General features: G+C 38.7%; 1 protein-coding gene across 2 annotated transcripts in view; it reads left to right on the top strand.

Annotated features, from left to right (window-relative positions):
* Window positions 1-306: 306 nt before the first annotated feature.
* ARHGAP18 (Rho GTPase activating protein 18) overlaps window positions 307-17063 on the top strand; it is a 194480-nt gene continuing 177723 nt past the window's right edge. For both annotated transcript variants that reach the window (XM_074037031.1, XM_045391553.2), the window contains exon 1: window positions 307-746. In XM_074037031.1, the coding sequence (XP_073893132.1) occupies window positions 703-746 (44 nt within the window). In that variant the 5' untranslated portion in view covers window positions 307-702. The remainder of the gene's footprint in view (window positions 747-17063) is intronic.

The raw sequence follows: 17063 nt of genomic DNA, 5'->3' as shown, positions 1-17063 counted from the left end.
CTATCACCCTATCCATAAAAATGTTTCCTAACTGCAGAGCAGTGTATCCTTACTCTGTTTTTTAAATTTTATTTTTGCAATGGGGAAGGGGCACGGGGATACGGAAGAGATCATTTCCAGATTTAAGGTATTACCTTCACCGAATCGCACCCTCGTGCCCACTCCTTCATTCTCCCTTTCTCAAATCAGCAGAAGTCAACAGTTGAGGGGCTCTGATAACAGCAGCTGGGTAGAAGCCGAGCATGCTCAGTAGCTGGGGCCGCTTTCTGAGCACATAGCAAGCTTTGGTTTGCACCAACACCGGCTAGCACTTGTCTGGAGATGCTGCCGGGCTCGTGCACAGCTGATGCCTGTTCCTGGAAAGCTGATTTCTACCCAATAACATGCGGCTTTCGCACGGTCAGCTGCAGCGGCGCAGCGGCGGGGGCCCGGGGAGTCCGCGGGCTGCAGCCGCTCTGCCGGCTCAGCGCTCGCACGGGTGTCCCCCTCCTCGCGCCCACGCTTCAGCCCGGTCCTTCCAGCAGCTGCTGGATGAATGAGCCGCAATGACAGGATTGTGGTTAGCCGTGAAGAGCGCGTAGATGCCACAAAGTAGGTGTGTCACGGAAGAAAGTGCTTAGGGAAGATTCTTGCAGGAGCTCTAATTATCGCTTTTCATCACTTGTTGGGACCCTGGCGTTCCCTGCTCTCCACCTGCGGAAGATGGTTACAGTAGTGACAGAGCTGGCACAATGCTTTCACCTCCGGTAAGGAGAGCATCTTTGCATGCTTTTCTCTTTGCAATGCATATCAGCTTTGAAATATACAGATGAGAAAGGTCTTTCAACTAGCCTTGCTCTCACTCTATTAGTTTGTTCTTAAGGAAGACTGGGGAAGAGGACTTTTTGTGTAATTAAAAAAAAAATCTTTTCAGGTTGGGGTTAAAGACAAGCATTAGTGTTCTTACTAACCCGTCTTGACTCTAAAATTTACTTGGTAGAATTTTGCCTTGAGCCTAACATTTAAGTCTCCATTTGCAAGATGAGGTTAAGGGTACTTTCTTTTCTCCTTTTAAAAATAATTCCTGGGATATTCTTGGAAAAGGTACTTTATGCTTGTAGGTAAACTGATATAATTAATAGCCTTTTCGAGATGATTATGACTTCGGTAACAGCCAAGAGAGAAAAATTAATCTTGACATTCACATCAACCTTGGTCAGCATTGAACTTAGACTGACTAGAGGAAATAGTCACACTATGATTATCTGGTTATTTGTTAAGAAAAAACAACACATCCTCAAACGTGTTCAGGGTTTACTCTTGAAATAAATAGGAGACACAAATTTAAACAAAAATTTAAAATTAACACTCGTCATCTTTGGGTGCTGAGAAGGATGGCTTCTCCAATCAGGCATTGGTTTAAAAGTAAAGAAACATTTTCAAAACGTAGTTTTGTGTTTGCAAAATAACATTTTTGATGGAAATTGTGGAAAGTCAACATCTTCATATGGCTCCTCATAGAAAAAAGTGAAAGGAATCTGTAGGAACTGAAACCAACAGCAGCTGCATAAATATATCTAACTCTGCCACCAAAGAAAACCTGTCCAAAATGTCGTGTAATCATAGCTACAATTTCCATTGCTATTAATTTGGCTAGCAGTTTTAAGAGAAAGCACTTTTCCAAGTAAATTCCAAGTTAATAAGATAATAGGTCTACAAGTATTGTCTACCATTTAGCAATTGTAATCAAATGGGGCAGAAAAATGTCGTCTTCCTAGTTTGGTATTAGACTTGTTTCATGCTTAAATATACACTTATTAAAAACAACTCATTTGGAATAATAACTGTATTCTTTCTCTGAGGCATCGAAGGATCTTTCTTTCCTTATCAAAACCAAAATAAAAAGAATAAAAATCTTGCAGTGATGCAGAGGAAGAAAAAAGACAAGGAAATACTTGTTGAGTGGTGACTACTTCACTGGAAAAAAAAGTTGGAATTTCTGGATAGATGATTGCTTTTAAAGCCTTCTTTTAAACATAATTTAGTATTTGTGACGCATACCCTGGCAGGCCCATTTAACCATGAATGAGTGACATTATCTTTATAGACAAACTGTAAAATAGGTTCAAAATTTGCCTTATCACTGGTAATCCAAGCCTTCACTGATGTACTTGCTGTTTTCCATAGCTTGCCATGGCAGATCTGCACAGGTCTATGAAGGCGTGCCTGATACATGAAATTCAGGCAGGTACATAAGGCAAGGGAGGTGTGTCTCAGCTCTGAAAACAGTTAAAGATGATTGGAACCGGTCAGGAAATTCTAACAAAGCAAGAAGAAGGCGACAAACCTGAGGACACATCAGCTAGTAAGAAAGGGTGAGGGGTCAAGCTTGTATAGCGCTAGAAATTCCTATTTCTAGTTTGTTCTGTAGGGACTAGAACCCACATACATTCAATCAACAAACTTTGTTCTACAAAAGGGATGAGGTTCTTTGAAGTCTGATTACTTATCTAGAAGCTTGGCGAAACCTATTTCTTCCTTTTTTGGGTGTCAACACCCCAGCATGATTAGTAGCACTCCACTTCCTGAGCCCTTAGTGGACTCATGGGAAGACAAAAGCTGAGCTCTCCGATGTTAATAGTTTGACCTCTGATCTTTGCCTGTTCATGCTGCTAGCGGCTCAGGTCCCACCCAGGTGTCCCTTAGTGAAATTAACGTAAGAAGCGCCCTTCTCAGAAGCTCTCAAAGACCCAGGATTTTACTGAGGAAAACCTGTCTTCCATTCCCTTGTCTGTGTTGGTCTCATTGGGATGGATGGTAAGTCTGTAACCAGCAATGATCATTCCTATTCTAGTTAGACACAAAATGTGTTCTAATGCTGAGTACCACACTCAGCAGTGACCCAGAGTACTGCCTTGATGATCAGTCATAAAAGGAAAACAGGAAACAGTGATTTCCGCATTTGAATATGAGAGAGAGACTGTTCTGTTCCTTTCTCTCCCTCTTTCCTCTGTCACCCAACTATGACACAATGAGGAGTAAAACTATTCCAGAGCAAGTTATTGTGTTTCCCATTTTAAAGGGTGAGAATTGTGGTGGAGGCATCCTATCCTCTGTCCCTAATCTGTCCCAGACCCCACTCTCCATCCTCCATGTCTCTTCCATATCAGATAGAAAATAACTGAGATTTCATAAGCTCCCGTAGAGGGAGTTAGTCTGTGAAGCACATGGTTGATATATAATGAATTCCCTTTTGGCAATCAAATAGTCCTAGAACTTCTGTTATAATGTGTTTTCCCTGCCTTTTGCTTCATTAAGAACTTTTATGTGCCTCTTTATTTCCCTACTACTATTTTAGAAATGGACTCAACTAGTGCTTAGGAGCTGAACATAGTTCAGCTATATAACTTGTTTATTCTCAAAACCAGGACCGGAATACACCCCAAGAACATTCAGTAGAGGGCTACATGATCAGAAATGTTTTATCTTAATATAAATGTTCGTTATTTTTTCCTATAAATTATACTTACTATAACAAAATAACATAAATATAGATTGTAAGCATATTAATGAACTATAGGGCAGGGTGTGACGGCTCATGCCTGTAGCCTCAGCTACTTGGGAGACTAAGCTGGGAGGCTGGCTTGAGGCTAGGAGTTTGAGACCATCTTGAGCAAGATAGTAAGATCCTGTCTACAAAAAAATTTAAAAATTAGCCCAGTGTGGTGGCGCTTGCCTGTAGTCCTAGCTACTTAGGAGGCTGAGGTGGGAGGATCCCTTGAGCTCGGGAGTTCCAAGCTGCAGTGAGCTATGATCTTGCCACTGCACTCCAGCCTGGATGACAGAGCAAGACTCTGTCTCTAAATAAGCATCATTATCATCATCATCACCATCAAATAGAGAACTTTCTCAGTTATTCCCTCCATCAAATTTTTAACAGTATAAAAATAGCTATTCAGCTATTATTTGTATAGCATGATAGGTTTCAGTCCTAGTGCTAATCACTGATTGGTTTTGATGTAATAAAGAAATTTTCCGTTACTTAAATGATTCCTAGCTTTGGTTTTAGCAATTTAATGAAAGGATAATTGTACCTACAGAGAACTGGAAATACTCAAACATTAACTATGTGTAGTCTAGGCAAGATGCCAGAAAAATGAAATTAGTTCTAGGATTGATATATTCATGCCCCAAATTCCAGGGATTCTGTGTCATCTTCAAGGGTATAGTTAGCTTTTAATGCAGACAGTGACTTTGATTGTCACTGCTAGGAATACAACTTGAGAACACAGACACACCGAGGTTTGAGGCAAAGCCTGATATTGTTTCTCCGTGATATTGTTTCTGCCAAGCAGCTCAGCAATGGAGGTTAAGTGAGGGCCATGGCAGACATCTTATCAAACGTGAAAGTCCAGTTGGAATCTGAATATTGGCACTTCTTGGTGCTATGAAGAGCAGACAAAGAAAGAGTTTAGAGTGTGACTTCTGGTAGGACACTGAGGGAAGAAGCCCTCTCTGAGGAAATGACGTATGATTTGAACCTGGAATGGAGCTGAAGTCTGGCGACATGTTTCTGGTTGCTTGGTTTGCTCTAGCAATAGATATATAGTAGTGTAGTCAGACTGGAGGGTATGTGTGTGGTGGGGTAATGGCAGGAATGGAGTATGGGGGTGGGAATGAGGTGGGGACTAGGATGTGGGGGAGCTGGGGAGGAAGAAGATAAGTTTAAAGAGATAGGCAATGGATATAGAGACTGCATTTTTTTAAAGTGCAGTGGAACCCACTGGAGAATGCATTTTAAAGGAGCACTGTGGCTGCTATGTGGAGAATGTCAAGAGGGAAAGCTGGAGATCAGGAAAGATGTCATTGCTGTAGACAGGAGACCTTGGTAACTTGCACTACGGAGGTAGTAGTGGAGGTGGAAGCCAATACATAGACCTCCTTCTGTAAATTGTGTTTTATTTTTAATTACGAACATAATATACTTTCATTGTAGAAAACCTAGAAAACATGCAGACTTGTCCCCAAAGAAATTAAATCATAATCCCTCTACCCAAACTTAATTGCTATAATATTTTTGGTATCCTATAGAAAAGTTAGAAAATACAGGGATCTGTCTTCAAAAGGAATGAAGTATTCTGTAGTCTTAGCACCCAAACTTACAGGTAATATTTTTGGTATCTGTCCTGTGAACCTTTTGGACACCAGTGTTGTTATTTTCAGAGAAACTTGTTTTATTCTGATAAAATATCTCTTTGGCTTAAATAAACTGGAAAATGTCTGCTCTACGACTGGATGAGAAAGTGAGCTTATGTGCCACAGAGTCACTTCTTTTATTTATTAAATATTTTACTGCACACCAGATGCTGGAGGTCTTTGATATGTGGTGTCTGTTTTTCTCAATTAACCAACCCCTTTCACAACCTAAATTGTTAGCACTACACTCCTTGCAGTTAGGAAGGCTGAATTTTCCCCTTTGACCTTCTATATAAGTTGTACTTGTTCACTATCCTGCTTTAGCAGAGACGTGGATATTAGTACTCTCTTTACATTGGAGTCTTTTCACTAGAGGTAGACTAGGAAGAGGCTGAACTTGGGAGGACCACTCTGACTTGGAGTAGACCAGAAGAGGTTCAAAGACTGAGAGGATCAAACTTTTTTGTTTTGCTCATAAGTCTTCATCTTTCCAGAAGTACTTATCAGTAAAGGAGGAAGTGGGCTTCCTCCAGACCCCCAGACAGGGGCTACTTGAAACATAGAAGGGAGAAATCTTGCAGTAGTCTCCTTACAACTCTCCAAGAATGTATTCATTTCACCTCTTATTCTGGTTTCAAATACGTTCCATTTAATAGCTGTGTAATGACTTGATTATTAAAAATACTAGTATTGTTTGCATTCTATTTCCAAGCTTTTAGAGTGATTTCATATAAGTCACTTTATGAAATAAACATTTAAGACCACCTCTTTATCTGTCCCCAGACGTCTGAAATTCAGCATACCGATAAAAGAATAGGGTTTATATTTGTAATCCAAGCTTGCTCCTCCTGCTGTATTTCCTGTCTCAGTTAAGTCTGACCTTTTCTAAAGTCTCCCAAATGATCGACGAGAATCTTTTTTAGCTTTTTCTCCTCCATTCAGTAGGAAAGTATGTCTATGCAAGTTCAGAAAAGCCTCATAAAACTTTTCCTCTCATCCAGTCTACCAGTCACTACTTTGGTTCAATAAACCTCTGTCTTTCACTGGGTCTGTTAAGCATTGCAGAAGGCTATGAAGGAAGATTCTCATGCTTGTATGCCTGATTTTAAAAAAGTGTTTCAAAAGACCAAAGAAGTCACAAGCTTGCACAAAAGCCATTAAAACCTTCTACAAAAACTACTTCTGCAAGGACATCTGCACAGCAAGTGCTGGTTCAATCTTAGACTGGCATCATCCTTGTTATTGATCTTTGTAGCCAAGGATAATTATGTCAAAGCAATTATGTAATCCTCCTCATTTTTTCTCTTAAAACTTTGTCTTCCTTTACCTCCCTGAATATAAACATGGCTTACTATGGCAGTGTATTCCTGTTGCAATACTCTATTCTCAAATATCTTTCTTTTTTTTAAGAGAGCTTCTCTCCATTTTTTGTTTAGTTAATATATATATAAAATATTAGTTAATATTATATTAATATATATTAATATGAATATTATATATTAACATTATATTAATATATTATATTAATATATATTAATATTATAACATATATAACTGACAGTCAGTTAATATTATAGGAAGTTGCAACACTCTCCTAATTGGTCATTTATGCTACAGGCAGGATGATCTATTGAGTTTCTTTTTTTCTCTAAAGGTTCTGATTATGAGAGTTTCCAACTTTTACAATACTGCATATCCACATAAACTTCAAACTTCTCAGACAAGGTACATCCCAATTTGCCCATGTTCCAAGTCTGTCTCCCGTTTCTTACCATTGTCCCTGTGTTCCAGTTACGTTGATCTCTTTGTTTCTTGAATGTGTTAATCCTGAGCTTTGTGCCTCTGTACCTGCTGTCTCCCTATGGAATGTTTGTTTTCTCCCTTTTTCCCAAGAGACATCATCTTCTTCAATCCTGAAGATCCAGGCCTAATGTGACCTATTTCAGGGCTGCTTCAGACCTTGTCAATCAACCCTACACTCTCAGAACAATTTGGTCAATATTAAAGCCTTGTTTCTTTTTATTCATGTCTAATTTAGTTTTTTCTTCTATTAAACTTGGGTCTGTGAGGATAGGGCTTTGGTGTTTGGTTCCATACATTAGTGTACACTTAATGTTTACTATGTGGATGAGTGAATAAATGAACCACTTTTCCTTCTTTCCTTTTCCTTGTAGTCTGTCCTTCCAGATTGGATCAGTTTTGTGCTCATGGGTGCGTGTGCCTTCATGGGTGAGGAGTGGTGTGTTGTGTTTTGTTTTGCTTTCCCAACTAGTCTATAGTCATTTTCTTAAACTCAGGAGTTTCCAAGAACTACAGCCCTTGGGCCAAATCTGGCCTGACCCCTGCTTTTGTAAATAAAGTTCCATTGGAACATAGCCACATCCATTCACATATGTATTGTGTATGACAGTTGTGTGTGGCAGAGACCATGTGGCCTGCAAAGCTGAAGACATTTCCTATCTAACCCTAACAGAAAAAGTTTGCTGACCTCTGCTCTAACCCAGAGAAAGAGCTGGAGGCTAAGATCCTACAAGTGATTGCCTGTAGAAACATTCCCAAAGTAGCAGCTATTAGGTCCTTATATGGAGTAGTATATGTCTAAGATGGATGTTGATTTGTATGATGAGCATAGAAACTGTCAAAGAAAATTTGGTGAAAGGCCTGATAGCTTTGTTTTAGTAATTACAAGACAGATGATTTTGACTTAACTCACCTCTAAACAGCGATTCTCAAAGTTGAATCAGAATCCCATGGAGGGCTTGTTAAACTCCTCCTTCCCCACAGTGAGTTTCTAATTTAGTATGTGTGGGTGGAGCTGCAAAAGTTGCATTTGGAACATGTTCCCAGATGTGTCTGGTCTAGGGACCACACTTTGAGAACCATTTGTCTGGAACAGTGGTTCTGAGCCTTAGCTGTATTTCAGAATCACCCAGAGAGTTTTAAAATTATTTTAAGACCACGCTTGGCCCTTACCCCAGGCTCACCACCTCGGAAGTCCCAGGGCTTGAATGTATTTTTAAACGAATGGCTCTGAAGAATACTTACCTGTCATGGTGTATAGAACTATCATATAGGCTTTGCTGGTTGATGTATATATGAGATGTTTTGATAAGTTCGAAACAACAACTCGACATAGATTTTGTTATATTATCAGTATTCAGAAAATCTATAAACTGGAATTTTGTTATCGAATGGATATTACATTTGTCAGTGGACTGCAATAAAACTATAGTCCAAAAAGTATAGTGTTCAATTCAGCAAAATTATTTTTCTTTTGTAAATTTGTTTTCAGTGTGTAAAATTATGATTCTATACCTGATACTTCCCTTTTCTACTTTTCCTTGAAAGTGAGTGAGATTTTATTTTGACCGTGTGTGAAGGGCTCACATTTTGCTATTCTTACATGGTGTCAGAGAAAGAAACTTAAATGTACAAGTGCCGTGTAGAAATGGCTGCGGCTCTAGGGAGGTCATCTTTCCTGGCTCCTCCTATTCTGTGTGCAAGGAGAAAACATCCCTTAACATCTGCTCAAGGTACCTTTTAAACAATATAAAGCCCTTATTACTCTGTGTGCGCATTTGTTTAGAGAACTTGTTTCCTCTCTACCACAGGTTTTTTTTTTTTTTTTTTTTTTTTTATTGTACTTTAAGTTCTATGGTACATGTGCACAACGTGCAGGTTTGTTACATATGTATACATGTGCCATGTTGGTGTGCTGCACCCGTTAATTCATACCACAGTTTCAATATACTGTATGCTGGCTGTGCTCATTTTAATTCTGTTGATTGCTATTTATAATGTTCTGAAGCCAAGTATTATGTCTGAATACAAATAAGGCAAAACAGCAATGAAACAGTAAATGTAGAAGAACCAAGCCTTTGGCACTTTGGCAGCTAATATAGTAACCTCGACAATCATGATCCATACAAAAAACTGTTAAGCACTGTGTTTATGAAGAGCAAGCATTTCTGTCATGCTTTTGGCCTGCATCCTTTCTTTTTAAAATTCTTTAATCTTAAAAGGATAGGAATAAATACCAAGACTTGGGTTTATAGATTCTCAAATCCATACAACAAAATAGCCATCAACTTCTTAAACTACATAATTCTGTATTATAGAATCATGATGATTACTAATGTGAAATGTTGGCATATGAATTTGACAAATGGCTTAACAAGAATAATGTTCTGTAGTATGAAAGAGCTCATTTATTAAGTGCCTTTGGATTAATTCAAGTTTGAACCTGGCTGTCTTCAGTGAAATTTTTCATACTTTTTTTGCATATGATTAAGATTAGAAAGGATATTAAAAGCTATTGTGAGTTAAGTAGAAATGAAGACCTGTTGTTCTTTCCTTTTCATGGATATCACCTGCATATCCCCTGGTCAGCTCAACAAAGAGAATTTTATTTCTAAGGATTTATTTTCATAGATTCTAGAAAGCTATAGTACCTGGGAAAACCATGAAGTAATGGAGAATGCTAATTTATTATTACGTTGTTGTTATTTTAAGCATACTCATTAGAAGTACAAACTCTAGTTCAACTAGAAAAATTGATTGAAATGGAGACTGTTTCTTCATGATCATTAATATTTTTTTTGATCGGCTCATCACTTTTTGCCTGTTAGTGGAACTTCATTTCTCAGGTGGGAATGTTCTAGATTCCTTCTTCATACACAGGCTGGGCCAGGATTATGGACATAGTTCTAAGAGATCTTGTTCTGAGAGCAAAATGAAATACTTCTTGTCTTTTCTATCGCTCCTAGGAGTGTAGTTTAGATAAGTGGATTCTGAAAATGAATATGCTTTGCCCAAGGTCAGATGGGCCCCATGCTTGGTTTAATGCTCTGCTGTTGCTGTCCTGAGATTCTTAATATTTCCTGAGCCCTATTTTACGGGGGAAATGGCATCTTAATTTCGCTGAGCACGGTTGCTCATATCTGTAATCCCAGCACTTTGGGAGGCCGAAGTGTGAGGATCACCTGAGCTCAGGAGTTCGAGACCAGCCTGGCCAACATAGTGGAACCTCATCTCTACTAAAAATACAAAAATTAGCTGGATGTGGTGGCACACGCGTGTAATCCCAGCTACTTGGGAGGTTGAGGCGGGAGAATCACTTGAACCCAGGAGGCGGAGGTTGCGGTGAACTGAGATCATGCCATAGCACTCCAGCCTGGGCAACAGAGTAAGACCCTGTCTCTTAAAAAAAAAAAAAAAAAGTTATTGAACAAGAACCTTCACATTTTTATTTTTCACTGCACCCCATAAATTATGTAGTCAGTCCTGCCCATAGAACTATATTTTATTATTTATTTCCCTATAGATTTTTAGCATGATGTCTGATGCACAAATGAATGAATGGGTCCTTCCTTATTCTGAGAGCAAGATGAAGCTTTTTGCATTGCTCATAGATGTGCAGTTTAGGTTAATGAGCTCCTAACATGAATATACTTCAGACACAATGAGGTGGAGAGTTGAGTGATGGTTGGGAGGAAGTGCCAGTAGTAAATGAACTTTTGAAGAATACAGATTCTCAGGCCCCACCTGACTCTTCCTGAGTCAAAATTTCTTGAGACTGGAGCTCAGGAATCTGTATTTTAAAGGCACCTTAGGTAGTACTGAGCCTGTGCCTGATTGACAGTCTTTTCCCACAGAGCTCTACAAGGCCCGCAGGTCTGTGCCTAGATACAGATTTCTTTGGGGATTTGTCGAAGTTGTCAAGAAAAAGGCCTATTTCAAATGATCTCAAGTGAAATTTAGAATATGGTGGGGGGATAACCAGCCTAAGAAGTATATAATCCAAGTCTAGGGTGATCCAGTGTAATAGCAACAGGGCTACCATTTGTCTAATTGCTCATGCCCCATCAAAAGGATATGATACTTCGTGTACCTTGTGCTCACAAACTCCCAAAGTATGAGGTTAAGGTTGGTCTTAGAAACTATGCTACAGCATAAAGTGTCAGCCTGTTGCCATCTGGTGCCCTCCTCAAAGATTTAGCAAACTGAGATCTACCTCCAAATGGAGGGAATCAGAGGCGTTGTAGTGTGGAAAAGCCTGATGGTAAGCCTGGTACCTTCACGTGCAGTTTAGATGTGGGCCTTGTCAGAGCTACTATAGGTTTTTGCAGGGGCTGGAGGGGTGTGGTGAGGGTGGCGTCTGAAGCAAGTTGTGGATGTGGGCTTGTCCATCTCACAGTACCGAATGACATCCAAGTTTTCATTCAGAAAGCAAAGATTCAGGGTAGGAGGACATCTGACACCTGTCATGGTGTACGTTATATGTATCTACTAATGAAAGGTGAAGATGCTTATGACACACAAGTCTCTCTCAATCCATAAGGAAACTTGTAACTCTAAGCATGATGAAGGTGTGCACAGTTTATGTTGCCAGATGAGAGCATCTAGTCTGAGAAGACAAGAAATTTCAGAAGGAGAGGTAGAACCACCCTGAAATGCCTCTTGCCCAGAAGGAAGGTTGTGTGCATGAGGGCAAATATCCGCCAGGCTCAGGAGCAGGTTAGGTTGCTGGATACCAAACAATCATTGTCTGTCATTGTCTAGAAGGGTTTTCAGATTAAGATACACTTGTAAATGGAGGTAGGAGGAGATTCGTCTTAGTGGTGGAGAGGTAGAAAGGACAATAACTCTCAACAAAGTATTAGCAATAAAATTTATCTGAACAGAGAAAGTAATTTATTTTTAACCACTTGCATGATCTCATTCATTACTCAGTAAATACATTCTGCACAACTAGAATGTGTTAGGTACTACTATTCTAGGTACTAGGTATATAGGTTATTTACTAGGTCACATACTAGCTATACAGATTATATACTAGGCATACAGGTTATTAAGACAGGTTAATTCCTCATGTCATGGAACCTGAATTTTGATAGATGATTGATAAACACATCATGGCTGGAGGGTAAATTAGTACAGTCATTATGAAAAACAGTTTGGAGTTCCCTCAAAAAATTAAAAATGGAGCTATGTTATCCAGCAGTCCCACCACCAGGGACATATTCAAAGGAAATGAAATCAGTATGTCAAAAAGATATTTCTACTCCCATGTTTATTGCAGCATTATTCACGATAGCCAACAAATAGAATAAACCTTAGTGTCTACCAATAAATAAATGGATAAAGAAAATATGGTGTGTACATACCCAGTGGAATACCGTTCAGTCTTAAAGCAGAAGAAATCCTGTCATTTGGGACAACATGGATGAACCTAGGTGATATTATGTTATGTGAAATAACCCAGGCACAGAAAGACAAATACTACATGATGTTACTTCTATGAAGAATCTAACAAGCTCGGATTCATAAGTAAAGGGTAGAATGGTAGTTACCAGGGGCCTAGGAGTTGGTGGGCTGGATTGGGGAGATAGATATTGGTCAAAGGACACAACATTTCAGTTAGATAGGAGGAATAAGTTGAGGAGATCTATTGTACAACTTGGTGACTATAGTTAATAACAATGTATTGAGTTATTGAAAATTGCTAGGAGTAGATTTTAAGTTTTCTCACCACAAAAATATGTGAGGTAATGTACATATTCAATTTAGCTATTCCACATGTATTTTGAAACAAGTCCACAATAGATATACACAATTATTATTTATAAACTAAAAATTAGGGAATAAATAAATCAGAGTTATGAGTCCTATGAAGAGAATGAAAATAGTGTGTGTGAAAGATTATGAACCTTACAATGAATGGTCAGAGATGTGGGAATATCTTCTTCCTTCTACATTAAGTATCACTACTACCCTAATGTGCTCATTTGTTAAGAACTAAGTTTCCTTATCTTGGTGACCACTACCGAATTCACATTCTTGGCCAGACCATTGCAGCATTGGCTGTATAGGATGATTTATGGGGACTGAGACTGAATTCAGTACTGTCTATTATATCAGTACCATAATAGCAAGTAATCCCTTTCAACTGTTGCATGTGTGTTAATTGAATGTTAAAGAATGTAAGATTGTACCAATATTATTATCTTCCTATTTCTTATACATGTTTGGCTGACTTGAGGAAAATAAAAACAAAATACCAATGATGTTTAGTGTTGCTAATACCTAGGTTGACTTGTGGCACATTTCTCCTTTTTTTACATTTACTCAAATTGGGACTGGCTAATAAGTAAGTAAAGTGATAGTATTTTTAATATAAAATGTCTAAATATCACAGAATAAGAAAATATTAAGTTGTCTGATTTTGTGATTTCATATAAATTTAATGAATTGCATATTGTGATACCATGATGTTATTTATATAAGGATAAATATCCTTATACTTTTCAAATTTTGAATTAGATAATATCAAATCTAACAATTTCTTGTACTGACATAGATGATTTATAATTGTTAGACTATGAATTAGAGAATCCAGTAGAACAATTCTGTTATAGTCTGAATGTTTGCATCCCCCCAAAAATTCCTATATTGAAATCCTAACCCCCAAGGAAATGGTATTAGGAGGTGATACCTTTGGGAAGTGATTAGGTCACAAGGGCAGAGACCTCATTATTGGGATTCATGCCCCTATAAAAGAGACTCCAGGGAGCTAGCTAGTCCTTCTATCATGTGAATATAAAGCACGAGGGCACCATCTCTGATCCAGAAAGTGGGCCCTCACCAGACACTGAATCTGCCTTGATGATGGACTTTCCAGTCTCCAGAACTGTGAGAAATTACTTTTTATAAGCCATCTAATTCATGACATATTTTTATGGCAGCCCAAATGAAGGAAGCCAAATTAAGACAATAGATTTATTTTTCAATTTCAAATAAATTCCTAGATTTACCAATAAGACTTACGAAGTAAAAATATTTGCTTTAAATTCTAGAGTTTTCAGCATCTTGAACCATCTGATCCACTGAATCTCATTTTACATCTAAGGAAAATGGAGACTTGGAGAAGTTAAGCTATTTGCTGTAGGAGCTAGGGATTATTTTATGTTTAAGCATTTACAGGACACCACGTCAACCATTTATAAGTGGAGAGGGCATTTAATGTAGCGGTTATAAACATTCCTGGATTTGGAGCCTTTTTGTGTTTTTCACCTATACATGCCAGCTCTGAACTTCAAGTTCCTTAATTTCTCTAAGGCTTCAGTTCCTCATCTGTACGGTCTGGAAAATGGTCACGCTCTCCTCCCTCAGAGTGTGGTCCTAGGAATTAAGTTACATAATAACCACAAGCATGTAGCACAGTAGGGGGGCATAGAAGAAAAAATAAGAGAAAATTAGTATTGTTTAAAATAAAAATACTTCTATTTAAAAGATCTTTCAAGGTGACATTTTTAACAATGTATATTAGAAACACCAACCTATGTAGCGTAGTAACCTTTTTCTCGAAAATTTGGGTTTTGTTAAATATCACTTACCTCTACAACAGTGTTATTAGTACTTGTACCAAATAAATAATTTTTTCTTTTTTTCCAGAGAGGGTCTTGCTCTGGTGCCTAGGCTGGAATGCAATGGCATGATCATAGCTGACTGTAAACTCAAACTCCTGGGCTCACTCAGGCAATCCTCCTGCCTCAGCCTCCTCAGCCTCTCGGGTAGCTGGTGCTACAGGCATGCAATACCATGCCTGGCTACATGTTGCATTTTTTTTGTAAAGACGAAGTCTCACTATGTTGCCCAGGCTGGTCTTGAACTCCTGACCTCAAGTGATCCTCCTGCCTCTGCCTCCCAAAGTGCTGGGACTGTAGACATGAGCTACCACAGCCAGTCTGTAAACAACTTTTGTTGTGCTTTAAATTTCAGCTAATACTTAAACAACAACTTAATCATATAGCACTTGCTAGGTGCCAGGTACACATATCAGCACATTAATCCTCACAAAAATCAGTGACATAGATATTATCATTATCCCTATTTGACAGATATTGAAACTGCACTGAAGAGAAGTCAAGTGGGAAGTGTGAGGTCACTTGGCTGGTAAGTGAAGGAGCTGTGAGCTCTACCTGTGTGAGCACTAGAACCACTGCGGTCACCCATTCCACTGTACCGCATACATCATGGGGGAAGAACTGTTGGAAGACAGAATACTCTAGTAATTGCACAAGACCATATCTGATTTGTCTTGGTGGGTGCTGATCCAATGGAGTGTTGGCTTCTGAGAACTCCATTTTATAGGAATACTTGTTCCGTATTAAAAATGGCTGTCACTAATTGCTTCCGTGGATCATAAACTCTATTACGGACTTTGAAAATTCTTCCCCCCACCCTCAAAATAAGCCTCGAAGATAGATTATGTTGGTGGTAATATATATAATGATGCCCATTTTATAAGTGATTATCGTAGGTGTTATTGAGTCTGAACAAACTCATTCTGAGTCTGAGTAAAGTATATACCTTGCACCAAAACAGTTGTCTAATTTTGAAGTCACTGTAATATTTAATTTTCTTTAATGAGCACTGTGTATATCTCAATTCCGTGCTGCTGAAACTCTCGGTAAATGATGATTATGAGCAATAAAGTGAGTCAGCAGGGTATAACGGAGACTGTTCCCAGTATCCCAGAATAAAATCTAATTTCAAAATGATCAGTAATTATCTGTTTCACCTCCGGAAAGCAGTGACTCGGCTTTCAATGAAAAATGAAGGCAGGGTATTGAACTATTTGATCGCTCTCCAGACCAAGGCCGGATTGGGCGTGAGAATTGTAGGTAAATATTCCCCTAAATAACACTAGATGGCGCGCAAGAACAAAAGAGACAGGGGACATTTGTAGGATACATGCAACCCTCGTTTCAATTTGTGATAGAATGTATTTTCTGAAGTGAATAATTGATTTTAGGCTACTGATACCTAACGTAAGGAATACCTGACCTTACGTTTTGCCGATGTAAAATTCTGCCTTATCTCCCGTGTGGAGTCGTCCTTTGAAAAGTCTGAGCAGAATGCCAACACTTTATGTTTGGCAGAACAGTCACCACACAGACTTCCTGGCATCATTTCTACTAAATAATTCTGGCCCTAATCATAGCAAAAATAAAGTAAATTGAGTATTTAAAAAAGATGATAGAGTCAAGGGATAGTTTTATGAACTCTATAAAATTAATTTCTGTGCTTTTTTTTTTGGATTAAAATTTGTTTTCAGAAACGCAGGCTTGTGACATTATACAAAGCATAAAAAATATAACCAAAAAGCATACGGATGTATTCTCTAGAGGTCTTTGTTTTTTAGGTCATGAAGCTCCCAGACTTTAGGCTCTAATGTAATTTATTTGTATTTTCAACTATTATTCATAACTTTTTTCACTTTTTATCACCTGTGCCTCCTTTGAGGAGGAGAGCCTCGTGAGGCAGAGTGAGAGGCAACAAACAAAAGGTAGAAAACAAAAGGATATTACAAAGTAGAGACAAAGCATAAGTATTCGGATTAGATGCTCTAATGTAACCCAGGTCAATGCAATTTCACATGATTTTCTGAATGTCTCTAGAGGAAAAAAAAATAATGGTGGTCAGAAGGATCAGCTGAAGTCTCATTCCTTCAAACAAAAAATATTTTAGGCCAGGTTCAGTGGCTCACTCCCGTAATCCCAGTACTTTGTGAGGCTGATGCAGGAGGAGTGCTTGAGCCCAGGAGCTCGAGACCAGCCTGGGCAACATAGGGAGAACCCTGTCTTTACAAAAAATTAAGAAATGAGCTAGGTATGGTGGCATGCACCTGTGGTCCCAACTACTCAGGAGGTTGAGATGGGAGGATCGCTTGAGACCGGGGAGGTCAAGGCTACAGTGAGCCATGGTCATGTGATTGTACTCCAGCCTGGGCAAAAGAGTGAGACCCTGTCTCTCTTACACACACACAAATATATATATATTTAAAACAGCTTTTTAGGAGAGAAGAAAAATAGCATTATGAAAAG

Source organism: Macaca fascicularis, chromosome 4 (genome assembly GCF_037993035.2).
Source record: "Macaca fascicularis isolate 582-1 chromosome 4, T2T-MFA8v1.1".
NCBI lineage: Eukaryota > Metazoa > Chordata > Mammalia > Primates > Cercopithecidae > Macaca > Macaca fascicularis.
The sequence above is the reverse complement of the archived record's forward strand: the minus strand, read 5'-3'. Positions and strand labels throughout refer to the sequence as shown.